This window comes from Gadus chalcogrammus, chromosome 15 (assembly GCF_026213295.1).
Source record: "Gadus chalcogrammus isolate NIFS_2021 chromosome 15, NIFS_Gcha_1.0, whole genome shotgun sequence".
NCBI lineage: Eukaryota > Metazoa > Chordata > Actinopteri > Gadiformes > Gadidae > Gadus > Gadus chalcogrammus.
In genome coordinates this window covers 6,856,209-6,872,747 of record NC_079426.1, presented here as the reverse complement: position 1 = coordinate 6,872,747, position 16,539 = coordinate 6,856,209, and the positions used below count along the sequence as shown (strand labels likewise).

At 49.9% G+C, this 16,539-nt stretch overlaps 1 protein-coding gene across 3 annotated transcripts in view; it reads left to right on the top strand.

Moving 5' to 3' along the window:
* Positions 1 to 16,539, top strand: part of LOC130404520 (arginyl-tRNA--protein transferase 1) — a 48,724-nt gene that overhangs the window by 23,459 nt on the left and 8,726 nt on the right. For all 3 annotated transcript variants that reach the window (XM_056609304.1, XM_056609306.1, XM_056609305.1), the window contains 2 exons: positions 5,597 to 5,778; positions 9,384 to 9,483. In XM_056609304.1, the coding sequence (XP_056465279.1) occupies positions 5,597 to 5,778; positions 9,384 to 9,483 (282 nt within the window). The remainder of the gene's footprint in view (positions 1 to 5,596; positions 5,779 to 9,383; positions 9,484 to 16,539) is intronic.

Below are 16,539 nucleotides of genomic sequence, written 5' to 3'. Positions count from 1 at the left end.
TTATTAATTGCTACAGGAAGCAGAGTGCAGTGTCACCAATAAAACACAGACTAAGTAAAGAAAGAAAGGAACAGGGGTTGGGGGGGGGGGGGGGGGTGGAGTCATCTGTGATGCGTCTCAGGATCTCCTTGTGAGCCCGCCAAACGTCTCCTCAGACTTAGTCTTGAATCAATTTGCTGTGCAAACACTCGACTCGCGCCATTGAGCACGGCGCAGTCTGCGCACTGCGCTGCCTTATCAATGTGGCTGTCTGGTCTGGCGTGGTTTCACCGTAGACAACTTAGTGTAAGTGCAGTGTCTTAACAGCACTTTAGCAGAGCTTGCTAACTACTACGGCGCCCGCTGCCATTTTAATTTGTGTGTGTGTCTGTATGAGAAAGTGATGGAAGGGCCGACTGCAGTGTTGCCTATGTGCGCTGCGTCGAGCGTGCTTTGTCTTGTGGCCGGCCTCTGGAAGACTGATGGAGGCCGTAATCACTCGTCCTCCTTTCCTATTCAGATGAAATGAGCTGTTACTGAACGCTTCAACCTGCATGGCCGAAGGCCTCCGTCTGTCTGGGGTGTGTCTGTTTGTGTGTGTGTGTGTGTGTGTGTGTGTGTGTGTGTGTGTGTGTGTGTGTGTGTGTGTGTGTGTGTGTGTGTGTGTGTGTGTGTGTGTGTGTGTGTGTGTGTGTGTGTGTGTGTGTGTCATTGTAAATGTGTTGCTTGTGTGTGTTTGGGTGCGTGCGTGTGTCATTGTAAATTTGCAGTTTGTCTGTTTGTGTGTGTGCGTTTGTGTTTGTGTGTGCGACTGTGAGTCATTGTTAATTTGTAGCTTGTGTTTGTTTGAGTGCGGGAGATAGATTTGATTAATCATTTAAGTGGTGTCACCATCTGGTCTCGGTTAGTTTTCCCAGTTGCATCACGCTGAAGAATGAAAACAGTTAAAACGGCGTTTAAAAAGGATCTCGCTAAATGCTGAACATTTAAACATCATCTCCTGAGTAGTTAGCTAAAGCCATGTTCCAAGATGCTGAACCAGAAGAATATAAACACATTCATTATAAACGTATAATGGACACACTGTAAGGTACATTAATAGCAAAATAAGTTGAAACAACATTATTCGGATGACAAAATAATATTTATGTATTGGTAATTATTTTGTAGGGCGGATTTTACAGCACCATTATCAGTCGGTGTTATGGCCCTTCAGATACACAAATGTTGATCTGGAAGTTCTCTGTAAAATATCCTTCAATGTAAGGATCCTTAATCATAAGTTTACCCATAGTTAATCACTCGGGAACATAAACATATGTGTGTGTGTATATAGGGACATGAGAGTTCACATATCAAACATTGGCCACTCCTGTGTTGAGGAATTAAAGACTTGGACCGCTTACTCCTCTGGAAAAAAGAAAATGATGCAAAAACAAAGTGAGGCATTGAGTCTGTTTATCCAGCTTACGTGTGTACCTCTCCCAGACGCCAGGCAGTAACAAGTAAACACTTGTTCTGCCTTCTCAGACGACAGGCTCGCTGCATCATATTTCCGATGTGGGAAAATATGAACGCCAGAAAAAGAGGCATACCATTTACAGTATATGAAAAAAAGGAGTTAAGGTGTAATTTACTGATAACTTATCTGATATCGCCCCAAACTAATTGCCCCTAATTGTCACTCTGAGCGGGGTTCAAGAAAAAAAAAAAAAAAAAATGTTTGGCAATTATGTAGAAAGCTGGCGCCTCTTTAGGCAACACTCAGGACTATGTCGAGAGTGGTCTTGCGGATGGCCTTGGTGGGAGGGGGGGGGGGGGGGGGGGGGGGGGGGGGCGACAGGCCGATCTCAGGGGCCATCTGAGAGTGATTTGGGGCGGCCGTGGAGGCACAGAGGTGGTTATGGGTATTTAGTGCAGATCATGTTTTGAGATTGCCCTCGCACTACCAAGGACACGGCCATTAGCCGGTGCTGCCAGGTGACGGGCGGGTCACGATGGGGCAGGGCGAGAGCCGCTGAAGACCCTTAAAAGGCTTCACCGCCTAATGCACTTGGATTTATATTCAAAGAGAGGAATATATCGTTGTGGGTGGTGGGTTGGGTGTTAGCGGGGGGGTGGTTGAAGTGGTTGTGGTTTCAGGACATTTTTCCTCTGTGACACATGCCACCTCTAACACACATGCAGGCCTGAACTATCGCTCCCCACGCTGACAACTTCTAGCTGACACAGGGCTGGGGGGGGAAGGGTGGGGGGGGTCGGGGGTCCCACAAAGCCGTCAGTGTTTCTTGGGGGAATCGCTGCCAAGAAAGTAACGGGGCTGCCTCCTTGCACTGATGAACACCCTCTACACTCCCCCCCACCCCCCACCCCCCACCCCTCCAACCCCAGACACATCAGGCAGGCCCCAGAAAAGTCTGAGGCGCGCTCCAGCTCCAGATGTGGCGCCTTCCAAAACCCTCTCCAACCCGGGCCCCCCTTAACGACATCAGCACTAGCACCAGCCCCCCCCCCCCCCCCCCCCCCTTCCCTCCAGTCATTCCTCCGTCCGGGGGCCCCCACGTTGCCCTGCTCCTGGCCCGCCTGCCTGTCAGTCAAACAGTCAGTCAGTCACAGCCCCGGCTACCAAGCCCGCGCCACACGTCCTGTGATGTTTCATGTCTGAGGGGGGAGGGAAGGTGAGGGGAGGGAGGGAGAGAGGGGAGGGGCGCCGTTTACCACCCCGAGCACCGCTGGCTCTGTCTTGGAGACCCAGAGCTGTGTGTGCATTGTGTCAGACAGGTAATAGGAGCGGGAGGGCCCTCCCAGCACCCTAAGCTGCAGGGATTCTAGGTTTGCTTTCACTACCAGCACCAACCCTGCCCTCTCCCCCTCACTCTCCCCCTCGCTCTGCCCTGCCCTCACCCCCACCCTCTCCCCCTCACTCTACCCCCTCACTCTGCCCGCCCTCACCCCCGCCCTCACCCCCGCCCTCACCCCTTCGCTTTCCCCCTCGCTCTGCCCCTCGCTCTGCCCCTCGCTCTGCCCCTCGCTCTCCCCCACCCTCTCCCCCTCACTCCCCCCACCCTCTCCCCCACCCTCACCCCCACCCTCTCCCCCACCCTCTCCCCCTCACTCCCCCCCACCCTCTCCCCCACCCTCACCCCCACCCTCTCCCCCTCGCTCTTCCCGCCTCTCAGGGGCTCGGCTGGAATGTGGCACGGCGAAGCCCCATGGTTGGAGATCACCCGCCACTCAGAGTGTGTGTGTGTGTGTGTGTGTGTGTGTGTGTGTGTGTGTGTGTTGCAGCGCTCTCTGGTTCAGTTTTAATTTAGTCGGGGTGTGTGCCCGTCGCAGCAGCCGGATTATCTAGCTAGCTCTCCTGGTGTTGTGATAACTAGCCTCGTCTGCAGCCCCTAAGCAGGCCCAGATGGGTGCTGTTGAAGGAGAGGGATCCCGTTACTCGTACGGGACAGCCTTGCTCTCTCTCTAACACACACACACACACACACAAAATAAAACGAATATCATCGCTTGTTTGGCTTCCCCCCCCCCCCTCCCTCCCATCCCTCCTGCGTTTACTCTCCAGGCTCGGGGGCTGTGCTACTAAGTAAGTGGCTTGATTGAAAAGCACAGCATGCAGATTCACAGCCATTGTGTGGTCAACCATTACCCATTATTAACACACACACACACACACACACACACACACACACACACACACACACACACACACACACACACACACACACACACACACACACACACAGCCCTAGATGACGCTGTTTGGCTGTGGTCCTGTAGCACCTGGTGGAATGGATTGTGTTCATGCAGGGTCTTTTATTAAAAAGCCTCTCCCGGTGTGTTTTCTGTGGCTGGTTAGGCCCAGTCCAAACGCCCCCAACGCCACCACCCCCCTGCACTCGCTCCACATTTGGGAGCCATTAGCAGGCTGAGCATGAGGCTACTGTACACCCCCTTCCACAGAGGCTTGCCAGAGAGCAGCCCAGGTTATAAAACACCCCTGTGTACATACATGTGTGTGTGCATGTGCGTGTGTGAAAATGAAGCCGCAAGGGAAAGTAAAGGCCAATTAAATCCAGCTATATATACCAGTGGCGGCTGGTGGTTTTTAAAGTGAGGGAGGAAGGACTGCGCGCTTGGTTGCCATTGGCCTGCTTGCACTGTTAGTGTATGGTGGCATAAGAATGTGAGACTCAAGTTGTTTCAAGGTGTTTTGGTGAACTACAAAATAGCAGGGAGGGAGTTATGTGAATACAATTTATACAAAGCCACCAGTGGCATCACTGTCATTTGAGAAGGAAAGGATGCAAAGCATATTAGTCAAATCAGGCCTACTATTGATTTGTAAAAGTAAATAAAAAAATCTGGGCCTATCATTGGGCCTAGATCTCGACGGGTGTCAAGATCACGTTGGTGCTCACCAACGTGATCTTGACACTTGTCGTGGCGTTTGGTTGCCCTATCAAGATTTTCCACATCAGTGAAACCATGAACAGCCCACGTTGGAGATTTGCTATTATTCATAAGCAAACAGGGCCAGCAATAAAGTCGATTGCTTGTAATGCTACCAGTAAGCCATGCGTACCTAGCAAACCATGTAGCACTCACAACACTGACGTTGCCATTACTTCTGGTCACCTTGATTTTGGGAAGTGGTCTACCTCTTTCTTTGGTCGCTAACTTAGCACTGTAACTCAATGAATGGAATGCTTTTTTTAATAAGACGTTAACAATGTCCTCCGTTTCCAATGTTTCCATTGTACATTTAGGATCTCGCTATCGCAGATTTCACTTGCTCTGCGTCTCTGACTGAGCACCGCGGCAATGCAGACCGGGTTTGTTATCGACAGCGTTGCCAGATTGGGCAGATTTCCCGCCGAATGATAATTTTTCCAGCCTAACATAGTTAAAAGTAGCCCAATTGGGTGGGAAATCTGACCAATCTGGCAACACTGCTCAACATCCAGGGATCCTGCTTATTGGTTCATAGCGCAGACGGATAGATTTTTGCGCGAATCAGACCCCTTAAGGTCCCACCCACTCAGAGGAGGACTTTCCTCCTCTCTCCCATTGAAACCCATGTTATCCACCGGCCGCCAGTACTTTCGGGGAAATTAATGGGAGTCAACGGAGGGCGACGGAGGACCTTCCTCCCTGAAGTAATTGTCAATAGGCGATAGGGGGTGCTAATGTCCCTTTACCCAGGGAAACGAACATTATATATTCAAAGGCAATAAAGTAGTCATATTTAAGGGCATTAATTCATTACAATAGTCTGGGCATCTACATTTTTTATTCTCAACAATGTTAGGGAGGATCTTCCTCCCTCTCCTCAATGGAGAAGCCTCCACTGATATATACTCTGCAGTGATTCCTATATATTCTTTACATGCAAACCATACTATTCACTTGAGTAGTGCAGTTGTTTTTACCCATATTGTGTTACTTGTTACCTACTCTCCCTGCCTGTTTGCGTGTGTGTGTCTGAACATCCTTAATGTACCACGATATATTGTTGTTTCTCTTTCTTCCGACAATTGTACTTGTTGTAAAGTCGATTTGGATTAAAGCGTCTGCTAAATGTAAATGTCTGTGTGTCCGTCCCTCCCTCCAGGCGGAGTCGCCCCCCGATGGACCAGAGATGGGCTACGGCTCCTTCCACCAGCAGTACTGGCTGGGCGACCGCATGGTGGCGGTGGGCGTGGTGGACGTCCTGCCCACCTGCGTCTCCTCCGTCTACCTGTACTACCACCCCGAGTTTGCCTCCCTCTCCCTGGGCTCCTACTCTGCACTCAGGTCAGTGGGCCTTCTCAGTCTGAGTCCATCCTCGCCTTCAACGCTCTCTTCTCGTTCTCTATGCTCCCATCTGCCCTCTTCTTCACCCCCCCCCCCCCCACCCCCAAGGCTCTCCCTCCCTCCCTCCCTCCCCCCTTCGCCCCCCCCCCCTGCCTGCCTCCCATTTTCATTCCTTCCACGTCCTCGTCCACCAAAGACCCTTTCCCGCTCAGAAATGTACACCCCATTGGTTGAGGGTATGCGTCTCTCTCGGCGCCCCTGATTGGTGGAGGCAGCGCTCTGTTTGTGGTTGAGGCTGACGACAGCACTGGCTGCCAGGGGTGAAATTAGAGACTACAGCCACACACACATAAACACACACATACACGCGCACATGAATACCGATACAGACAAACACACACTCACAAACATATATGTACCCGCACACACACACACGTGGACGCAGACACAAACACACACATCGACGCAGACACACGCACGCACGCGCGCATCATACACACACGCGCATCATACACACACATTCATGCACCTGCATATCGATGCAGACACACACACAAACACACACACACACACACACACACACACACACACACACACACACACACACACACACACACACACACACACACACACACACACACATCTGGTGGCGTTTCCTGTAAAGTGTAACCGAAGAATGTGAGAAAAGCTTTTTAAAATAGTTCTGCCCAGATGTGGGAGAGCTGGTGATCTGGGATTCGTGGTGCGTGTCTGTGTATTTGTGTGAGCGATAGTGTACGTATACGTGGAGCTGAAGAACCAAAGCGAGGTCACCCCGGCCCTGGCCTGTTCGGCCCAGAGCCAGGCTAGTGCAGAGAGAACCCCCCGGTCGTCAGCGACACCTATGTTACCCCCAGCCTGATGTTATTCCAAGGTCCTGACTCCAGGGCTAGGGAATGTGGACCGGGTCCTAGGATTAGCGAAGTCCACTCTAGACACACCTACGGGGTGACGGTCCTGGACTTATGCTGGCTCAGCAAACTGGATAGTTTGAACGCTTAGTGATCTGTTATGAATGTGTGAGTTTGTGTATGTAGTCTGATGGCAGGCAAGCTCTGATGTTTGAACCGGTGTTTACCTTTCTTTCGCTTCAAGTTTGTTTCGACCAATCACTTGGGGGAGGGGGATGGGTGTCAACTTGAACGGCGGAATCACAGCAAACATGAACGTCTTCGATTGGAAGGGACTAGATTTACTTCCAGAAATGTTATGTCTGCCGGTTATTCTGTCACGGATTCCGTCTTTAAAAAAAGAAAACAAAATCACTAAAAGGCAAAAGCTTGGACGGGAGAGCAGACTACACTCTCGCTTTAGCAGAGTTGATCGGACCTGTTTGCGTTAACGACGCTGCTTAGCGGTGTTCATCGATTGCGAGACTATTCTAACTTATTTTATTTGAGATAATACATCTAGTAGCTCTTCAAAGAGTCACTTGCAATGTGTGTGTGTGTGTGTGTGTGTTTGCCGGCGTAAACAGGTCTTGTTAAAGTGTAATTCCTCCCAGAACCAGCAGAGGGGGGTGTTGAGAGTCTTCTCCAGCCAGGCTATGGCGACTCTAGAGGCAGGGAGCGAACACACACATGTCTGGTGCACAGTGCTGTTTATTGCAGGCAGCTGCTGTCCCCCGCTTCATCACTTCTCTCTAAGCGTGTGCATATGCACATGTGTTTTTCATCCAGCCAAAGTGTCATATCTGATTAGTGTTTGATCAGGTTTTGCCTGCAAGCCTCCCAGATTATTTGTTTACAATTGTTCACTAAAGGCAGATACCTCCATGAAAACCCGTTTACTGTGGCAGGCTCCAGCTCTGTCCGTGTGTAACACTAATGGGCCTCATGAGCTGGCAAGGTTTTAATTTGTGAATATTAACTATGCAACATGCATGTTTATCATTGCCTCAAAAATGTATTTATTTGATATTACTTAAGAGAGTAGAGAAGTTCTTTCCTCATATGTTGTAGTTTTTAAAATATTCCTTCATTGTGTGTGTGTGTGTGTGTGTGTGTGTGTGTGTGTGTGTGTGTGTGTGTGTGTGTGTGTGTGTGTGTGTGTGTGTGTGTGTGTGTGTGTGTGTGTGTGTGTGTGTGTCGCAGCACCCAGACTGAGGGCCTGATAATTGGCTTGTGTAGGAGTGTCAGATGGCTGAAGAGGGGATAATGGTGGACTCAAGCTGCGGCCATCGTGCCCAGTGCTAGTGCGTGTGTGTGTGTGTGTGTGTGTGTGTGTGTGTGTGTGTGTGTGAAATGCAAGGATGTTTTTTTTTTTTTTGTGAATGGGCTCCCGCACCTCTTCTGGGCCCCACTCCCCTCCCTCACCCCCCAGTCCATTGAGGGCCTGGTTGGCCCTTTGTGAAGAGGGGATGGGAACCCAGGAACCTGGCAGCGCGAGGCTGACCTTCTAGCACCTCGCTTCTGCCCCCCCCCCCCCCCCCCCCTCCACTACCTCTCGTTTTTCTCTCCCTTCACTTGCATTTATTTTATTCCAATTTCTCCAAACACCCTCCTCCTCCTTCTCCTTCTCCTCCTCCCCCTTCTCATCCTTTTCCTTCTTCTCCTCCCTCTCCTCCTCCTTTTCCTCCTTCTCATCCTCCTCCTTCTCATGCTACTCCACCTCCCTCTTCCTCCACCTCCCCCTCCTCCTCCTCTCAGCCTCCTCCGCTCCTCAGCGAGATCCGCTTTGTCTCATGTCTTATTTGTCACTGCCCTTACTTTATTCACTCACACCTACCCCCAATTTTCTCCCTCTTTCTAGCCCGCTCTCTCCCTCTCGCTCTCTTTCCCTCTATACCTTTTACCCAGAAGCCCCTCCCCCTCATAAAAGACTGAGAAGGAGGGGGTGTTGAGGTGAAATCAGCAAAACAGTGAATGTAGTTGTGGATGGGTGAAGGAAATGGCCTGGAGGAACAAAAAAGGTGGGGTTTGGGGTGGAGAATGGTCAGCGAGGGGCTTAAAATAGGAGGATGCAATTAAGGCAGTGGCTGGGTTTGAATAAAAGACGCGGTGACATTAACTGTATTTGAGAACGCTTTATAAATCTCCCCCCCCAAGTTCTAAATCTTCATTTTACACACTTCCCCAGGCCTTTCTCCTCCCTCGTCTGTCCACCGCTCAGAGCCCGGTGTCTATAGAGGGGGAGGTTGTTTTTGTCTTTGGGAAGCGGGGGTGCTAATCGAGATGAGGATTGTAAAGGCTGGCCTGTGGTTTAATTTTGGGGCTGAATTAACCGGAGATGTTAATCAACACCTTGGCTGCTGCCTGCGTTGAGTAAGACGCAGTGTATTTATTCAAAAGGAAACGGTACACTCGGTTTACCGTTGTATGGTCACAGCTTATAGACCGGGATGGAACATTCAATTAGGTTAGAATAAAACTGTATCACAACAACTGTGATCGAGTTACACATTCAGTTATTAAACTGCACAAACGGGTATACAAAATGCTGAGTGTGTGTGTGTGTGTGTGTGTGTGTGTGTGTGTGTGTGTGTGTGTGTGTGTGTGTGTGTGTGTGTGTGTGTGTGTGTGTGTGTGTGTGTGTGTGTGTGTGTGTGTGTGTGTGTGTGTTCACAGGGAGATCGCCTTCACCCGGCAGCTGCAGAAACAGTCCCCCAAGCTGGCCTACTACTACCTGGGTTTCTACATCCACTCCTGCCCCAAGATGCGCTACAAGGTGAGGACTCACAGGCTCTCCTTAGCACTGATCTCCTAACAGCATTCACTAGGTTATGACTGGAAACATGCTGCTATGCTGCAGTAGCTTTAGAGAGGTTGCTAACTACAGTCAGGCAACTAAAGGGTTACAGGTTTGATTCCTGATCTCCTGCTGGCCAAGATGTCAGGGTGTCCTAAAGTGAGCCCATTGAGTTCTCACTTAAGATTCTGTGCCGGGACTTGGCTGGCGTGGCTGTCAGTGTTTTATGGGGTGAGGGAGAGTTTACCTTTTAGTGTTAACCTGACAATACTTTCATACATGTACACCTTCTCGGTATAGACACTCTGGCTGGCTGCACTTCCCTCGTGCGGCAAACACACAACTTGTGCCGTAGGCGCTGTTTTTGTGTTACATTTTTAAGTCTTAGCCCGACTGTCGATGTCATTCACTGGGACATACCGTAATCGTGAACTTCTTCCCTCACGTTTGTTTATAACATCCAATGGGGCAATGCACGTCCTGCCACGCTCTCTACACTGAATGATACATGGATTCGACTTTCATGTGCGAGTCCACATTGTGTGAGGGCTTGAATGTTTCCGCAAGATGTGTTTGTTATTTTAATCTCTCGGGCAGAGCCCCTCTTTCCAGAGAGTCTCTCTCTGTATACAGAACACCACGGATGGCCAGGCCATCTGTGTGTTTCCTGCACAGACTATTCCAGCAGTGTGTGGACACAGGGTCAAAAACACACAACGGGACAGACGTACAGACAGGCGGACAACAGACGAACAGGCAGGCTGTTGACTAGACGGGCGGAAAGGAATGTACTGAACTCTTTTATCTGCCTAATGTTGATGTGAGGCCGGATTGCAGACACCTATGGAAAGTGTGGTCTTGCACGCACACACGCACAAATCCGCAAAACTTTAGACAGTTTCTGAGTTTGTAACTTCTTTCTTCATCTCGCTCTTAATCTCACATCTTCTCTTCTCTGGTCCGTGCTCAGAGCTTCAGGCCTTAGTGGGCTACCGGTACTTGTGTTATCAAAATGGGCAGATGTGCAAAGCAAAGCAAGGATGTGTGAGTGTGTGCTCAGAGAAACGGGTCTTTGATCCCTATAGTGTACCTCAACCTGCCTAAACCCATGGACAACAGGTCAATAATCTCAAGGCCATTTTGTTTTCTCAGACTACTTCTGAGTGGCCATTTTACTTTCAGTTAGATAAACACCAATGGATTTCAAAATTAAAGTCAGTTTGTATATGATTAGGTTTACACAATAACCATAGATTGCTCGGGCATTGACTGTGTGACAGTGAGTGTACCTCCACCACCGGCTCAAGGCAGAAAGCCCTGGTTTCAGCAGGCTAGTGACTGCCTGCCTGCTGGGGAACAGAGTCTCACAGAGACTCCCTTTCCCCCTCGCTTGCCTGTTGTTTTAGCTGGGAGGGCCTCAACGGGGGGACCGCCTCGTTCTTTCTTCCTCCTCTCTTCCTTTCATTTTTCACCCCCTAAACTGTCACGTTCTCTCCCTCCATCTTAGATTCTCCTCGTGTTCTCCCTCATCAATCAGTCCTACTTGGTCCGTCCTTATGGTGGCTGGAGAGTAAAACAATTGTACTTAGTTTAGTACTTTTCCTGGCTATCTTCATTGTATACAGGGAATGGGTTTACCCGAGTGATTATTGGTGCTTGGCACTTTGTTCTGTAAACATCTTTACTGTACCGACAGCGATATGTTGTTGTTTCTCTTTCCCCTGAAAAATATACTTATTGTAAGTCACTTTGGATAAAAGCGTCGGCTAAACGCCCTGAATGTAAATGTAAATGAGAGCAGTGGACTGATTCTGTGTGATAGTCTCGACTCATGTCGAGACTATCTTCGTGTTCGCAACCACAGAGAACCAGAATATCAGCATAGTGCTGGAATAAGGCCATGGTGTTCGAATACAGCCATAGAACCACAATTCCCATAGAGCTGGAATACAGCAATAAAACCACAATATCATGCTAGAGCTGTAATACGGTCATAGTGTTGGAATACACCCATAGAACCACAATATCACCATAGAGAGTGAATAATGTATAGTGTTCGAATACAGCCATAGAACCACAATATCACCGTAGAGCTAGAATACGGCCATAATGTTGGAATACGGCCATAGAACCACAATATCACCGTAGAGCTAGAATACGGCCATAATGTTGGAATACGGCCATAGAACCACAATATCACCATAGAGCTGGAAAACAGCTATAGTGTTGTGACACAGCCACAGAAGCAGAGCAAAGTCATAGGAAAGGAAGGAGAGATAATGCAGAGGCAGCAGGCAGAGCAGGGTAGAGGGCTGCTGAAGACATTAGTGGTTGAGTGAGAGGTCAAACAGACGGAGACAGCCTCTGTAACTCAAGCGACATTGGTAAGCAATGAATACATGAATCCATGCACCCCTCTACCGACAGAGAAACTGATATTCAAGTGCAGTGTTTCACTTGTGCGCACACACACACACACACACACACACACACACACACACACACACACACACACACACACACACACACACACACACACACACACACACACACACACACACACACACACACAGGGTATCACATCAACAGTCTTGCAACGGCAGACGACACAGTCACGCGATGTATAATGTATATTCTCTGTGCAGGGCGGTGCAAGTAAGCAAGGCTTTCCAAGTCCATTAGCCGATTGCCTAGGAATCGCCCCATACAGCCTCCTTCCCACATGGAGGCTGTCGCTTGGCTGTTGTTTCATTCAGCCTGTGCCTGTCTCTCTGGAGACTGATGTCTTGTTGGGCTGATGGCAGAGTGCCATGTGCTTTTTTTCCCCCCCTCTCTCCCTTTTTTGCATTTTAAGGGGTTTATGTAGTCCTCTGCCTGCTCCTCTTGTGTGTCTGTGTGTGTCCGTGTGTGGAATGTCGTCTTCACCGAGGGTGATCTGTGTGTTATTGTCAGATCGGCTGTTTTCGCCTGTGTGTCCGCGCGTGTGCGTGCAGAATGCAGATGCTGCCTTCGTATGAGAACCGGCTCCCCAACGCTCTCGGCCTCGGAGTGGGTTTACTGGTTTACTCCTGCCCCCCTCCATCCCCTCATATCTTCTCTTTTCGTGTTGTGCGCTCGACGGAGTGCCGCGGCGCACAATGTCTTTGTGCGAGCCACCTCGTCCTCCTTTCCTCCCAGGGAAAGGACACTGCGCTGGGGTGAGAAGGTTGCTTAGTTCCCACCTTCCTGCTCACACATGCTCCCATAGCCACACACCCTCTCACACACACACACTCACACACACACACACACACACACACACACACCCTCTCCCACTCACCCGCTCTCTGTGTCTCAGTTCATGCTCTCATTTGCATATAAGCCCTGAGTGGCTCCATTAATGCACCAGCACGCTGTGGAGTTGTTGCGGGTCCCCAAGATGGAGGCTTGTTGAAGCCCTTATCCCTCCTGGCACGGGGCATTCCTCTGGGTTTCTACATCTCGGTCCTGCTGGGTTCTCCCCTGAAAGACCACAAACACTGGCACTCGAACCCTGGTGGAAACTTCTCTCAGAACCTTTCCAACTCCACCTCCAACCTCACTCATTCCTTTTTTTTTTTTAATGAAATTGTCATGTTTTTTAGAAGATTGTTTTTAGAAGACTGATTGGGCTGCTTGGAAAAAGTGCTGCTGTGATCGATGATACAATGATTATTTGAGAGGACTTTTACAGAGTAGTCTTTGCTGTATAACGGCGGTCTTAAAGAGCATGATAAAAGCCTCTTTGGGTTATACCTACGTCTGCTCCTCATCTTCTGCCCTGCAGGCTTTTGTATAGTTTCTTCGTTCCCTCCGTCTCCATCCTGGTCTTCCATACCCTCGTACTGTAGAACCAGTTAGAGTCTCATGCCCACCACCTAGTCGCAGGTCTCGGGAATCTGATCAACGTGTCGCGGGTCGTTCCCCCCCCCCCCCGACACTGCACTGAAGGGTGTGCAGAGGAGCTGGAGTCCAGCCAGCTGGGGCTCGAGGGGGGGGGCGGTCTGGCTGGTGTCAGGCCCTCTCCTTTGTTCCCCGGGCTTGGGCACAGTCTCCCACAGGGGCTGGCTGGCTGGTGGAGTTGGCCGCTGCGTGCGGGGTCAGACGTGACATCCTGCCCCTGGCTCTGGTTCCCCAGCCCTCCCTGGGCCTCTGAAGTCAGGCTGCAGGGAGCAGAAGGTGAAGCCATTGGAGGCTAAATGAGAGCAGAGGTCTTGGCCCTCCTGCTCCCTTGGTCAGACATCCCTCTCATGGTGCCAGCCCTCTAAACAAGGGGGCTGCTGATGTTAAGGTCAAGTAAAACCAAGAATTACATTTAGCAGACGCTTTTTATCCAAAGTGACTTACAATAAGTACATTTGTCAGAACAAAGAAACAATATATCGCTGTCAGTACAGTAATGATGTTCATACAACCAAGTGGCAAGCGCTAATAATCGCTAGGTTAACCAATTACCCGTATAGAACAAAAATAGCTAGAATAAGATGTCAGAGGACTAAAGTACTATTTTTAAGTGCAAGAAGTAATACATACAATAAGTGCGGACATTAAGTGCCAGGACGTACAACATACAATACGTGCGTAAGAAGGATGCGGGGGGGCTGGGGTGGTTAAGAATGCCTTCCTTTTAAATGCTGAGATGTTTCCTTTCAGGCCTATTGAGCACTCGTGATACCAATGGAAGCTTGGAAGCAGAATTAAGACTGGTGTCTTAAAATGAGTACATCTAGCGGTGTTCCTTTTTAGCAGTAGCCCGCGGACCCCGTCGTTGGCTGAATTTAACTTTCCTGGAGGCTGGGGTCTCGTTAAAGCGGGAGCCGGCCTGAGTCATGCGTTCTGAGATCCATGGCAATGTTCAAGGTCTTCAAGGGATCTCGATGCCAGGTCCGGTTCAGTAATATGTGTCGCTGTGGTTTGAATGAGTTCTGGGCTGACGTCTTTAGCAAAAAGTATAAACAAGCTACTAAAACTTGTTCTCAGAAACAGTTTAGTGTTTTTTTTTTTTTTTTTTATCTCATTCCTTCTTGGTCCATCGCTGACTCGTTCCTGCTTCAGGAGCCAGTAGCTTGCATGTGTTGAGCATTTCGTTTGCTTTTGTTTTCATGATTTTCCACTCTTTTCGGTGTCGGACTGACCAGGAGGGATGGTTAAGTGCCACGTTGTTGCAATTTTCCATTGCTGCAAAGTTATTATGGGATGTCTAAGGTGCTTCGTGTTATTTTTTTTGCGTCTACTATTATTCAGGACTGCAAAAGAAAAGCAGACACTGATGTGGATGAAAGAGTAGTTTTCTAACTTTGGCCCGAAGGGTCTGCCATACCTGGTCTTGACAAATCAACCACTTGTGTTTTCAAGGGCCACACGCACGCACTCTCTCTCTCCCAAACGCAGACGCACACGTCGAAACACACACACACATCGCCACACACACACACACACACACACACACACACACACACACACACACACACACACACACACACACACACACACACACACACACACACACACACACACACACACACACACACACAGGACGGACCCCTCGGAGGAGAGAGGGGGTCACGTGAAGGGGGCTCTTACCGTTGTTGTTATTGTTCTCTGTGAAAGAATGTCTCGGGCCGAGCCCAGGAAACCATTCCATTTTTCACAGAAAAGGAAGAAAGCTCAACGAGCCAGAGGAGGAGAAAGGCGACATATGGGCCCCGAAAAAAGAAGTGACAAGATGTGTGCCAAATGGGGAACGGACGCGAGATGAAAAGGAGTATTTGTCTCAGGGCGGTACTTCACTGACTTTTTAAGGGGTGCTTTTTTGCAGCAGCTGCTACTTCGTTTCTGTATTCTGTCCCTGCCTCTCCCTCTCAGCCCTGGAGCAACAACCACAGTCACCCAGCCAGTCGCCCCCCCATCCCCCCCGGCAACAAAGCCCAGGGTCCCCGCAGGGGCCGTAGGGTCCTGAGGGCCACAGGACCAGTCAGGTCAGGGGCCACGAGCGCCGTATGAGGGACACCAGTCCAGGGAAGCCTTCGAGGATTGTGGCGTCTTCCCTCAATCGAAGCAAGCCGATTTGAGGTGCTTCTCTATCACCTGCTCCTGATTTGAGACGATGGCAATACAGGGTGACAAACGACCCAACAGTGCAGAGCGACAGACAGACAGACAGACAGACAGACAGACAGACAGACAGACAGACAGACAGACAGACAGACAGACATACGGAGAGAGCGAGAGAGAGAGACAGACAGAGACACAGACGGACAGAGACACAGACACGGGCACAGAAACAAAGGAGAGGAGGTGAAATCATTCTAAGTGTTTACTACAGTCACACCCTGCATATGAAGTCCCTCATCCTGGTCCAGATTCTCAGGGGGCTGTGGAGTTGTGCAGAGGAGGCCCAGCCGTGCGTAGACTCTGCGTACTCCACCCCGTCCTCTCATTGTGTCTTCAGTATAGGTTATATTAATTATTGTCTGTTATGCCCGGTTGGGACGAGGACCAAACAATACCCGGGCTGTTCTTGGGACACAAACTTAATTAGTCTGCCGAGCCCCTCCTCCTCTCAGCTCTCTCCTCCATCTTCTTCCAGACCTCCAGGTGTGTCTCTCGGTACAGGCTCTGACACGCCCGCAGCCTGCAGACAGGAGCCTGTGAGTGGTTGTTTTTCCATGAGGAATGGAGTCTTTGGGGCCAGGCTGGAAGGGCCTATTTCTGTACTTTATGCATACCTGTGTGTGTGTGTGTGTGTGAGCTAAAGGGGTGTTCTTCACTCTGTGAACGATGCAGATTGAGATTGATAGAGGGTGAGATTGAGGTGTGTGCACCAGGTTATACCTTCCAAATCGTGAACCGTCTTATTGTAAGGTGTACGTTAAATGAAGAGTTTCCACTTAGCATTGGTTTCTACAGTTCTCTGTTTAGGAGTGTTTCTCTTCGTCCACCTTTGGTGTGTGTGTGTGTGTGTGTGTGTGTGTGTGTGTGTGTGTGTGTGTGTGTGTGTGTGTGTGTGTGTGTGTG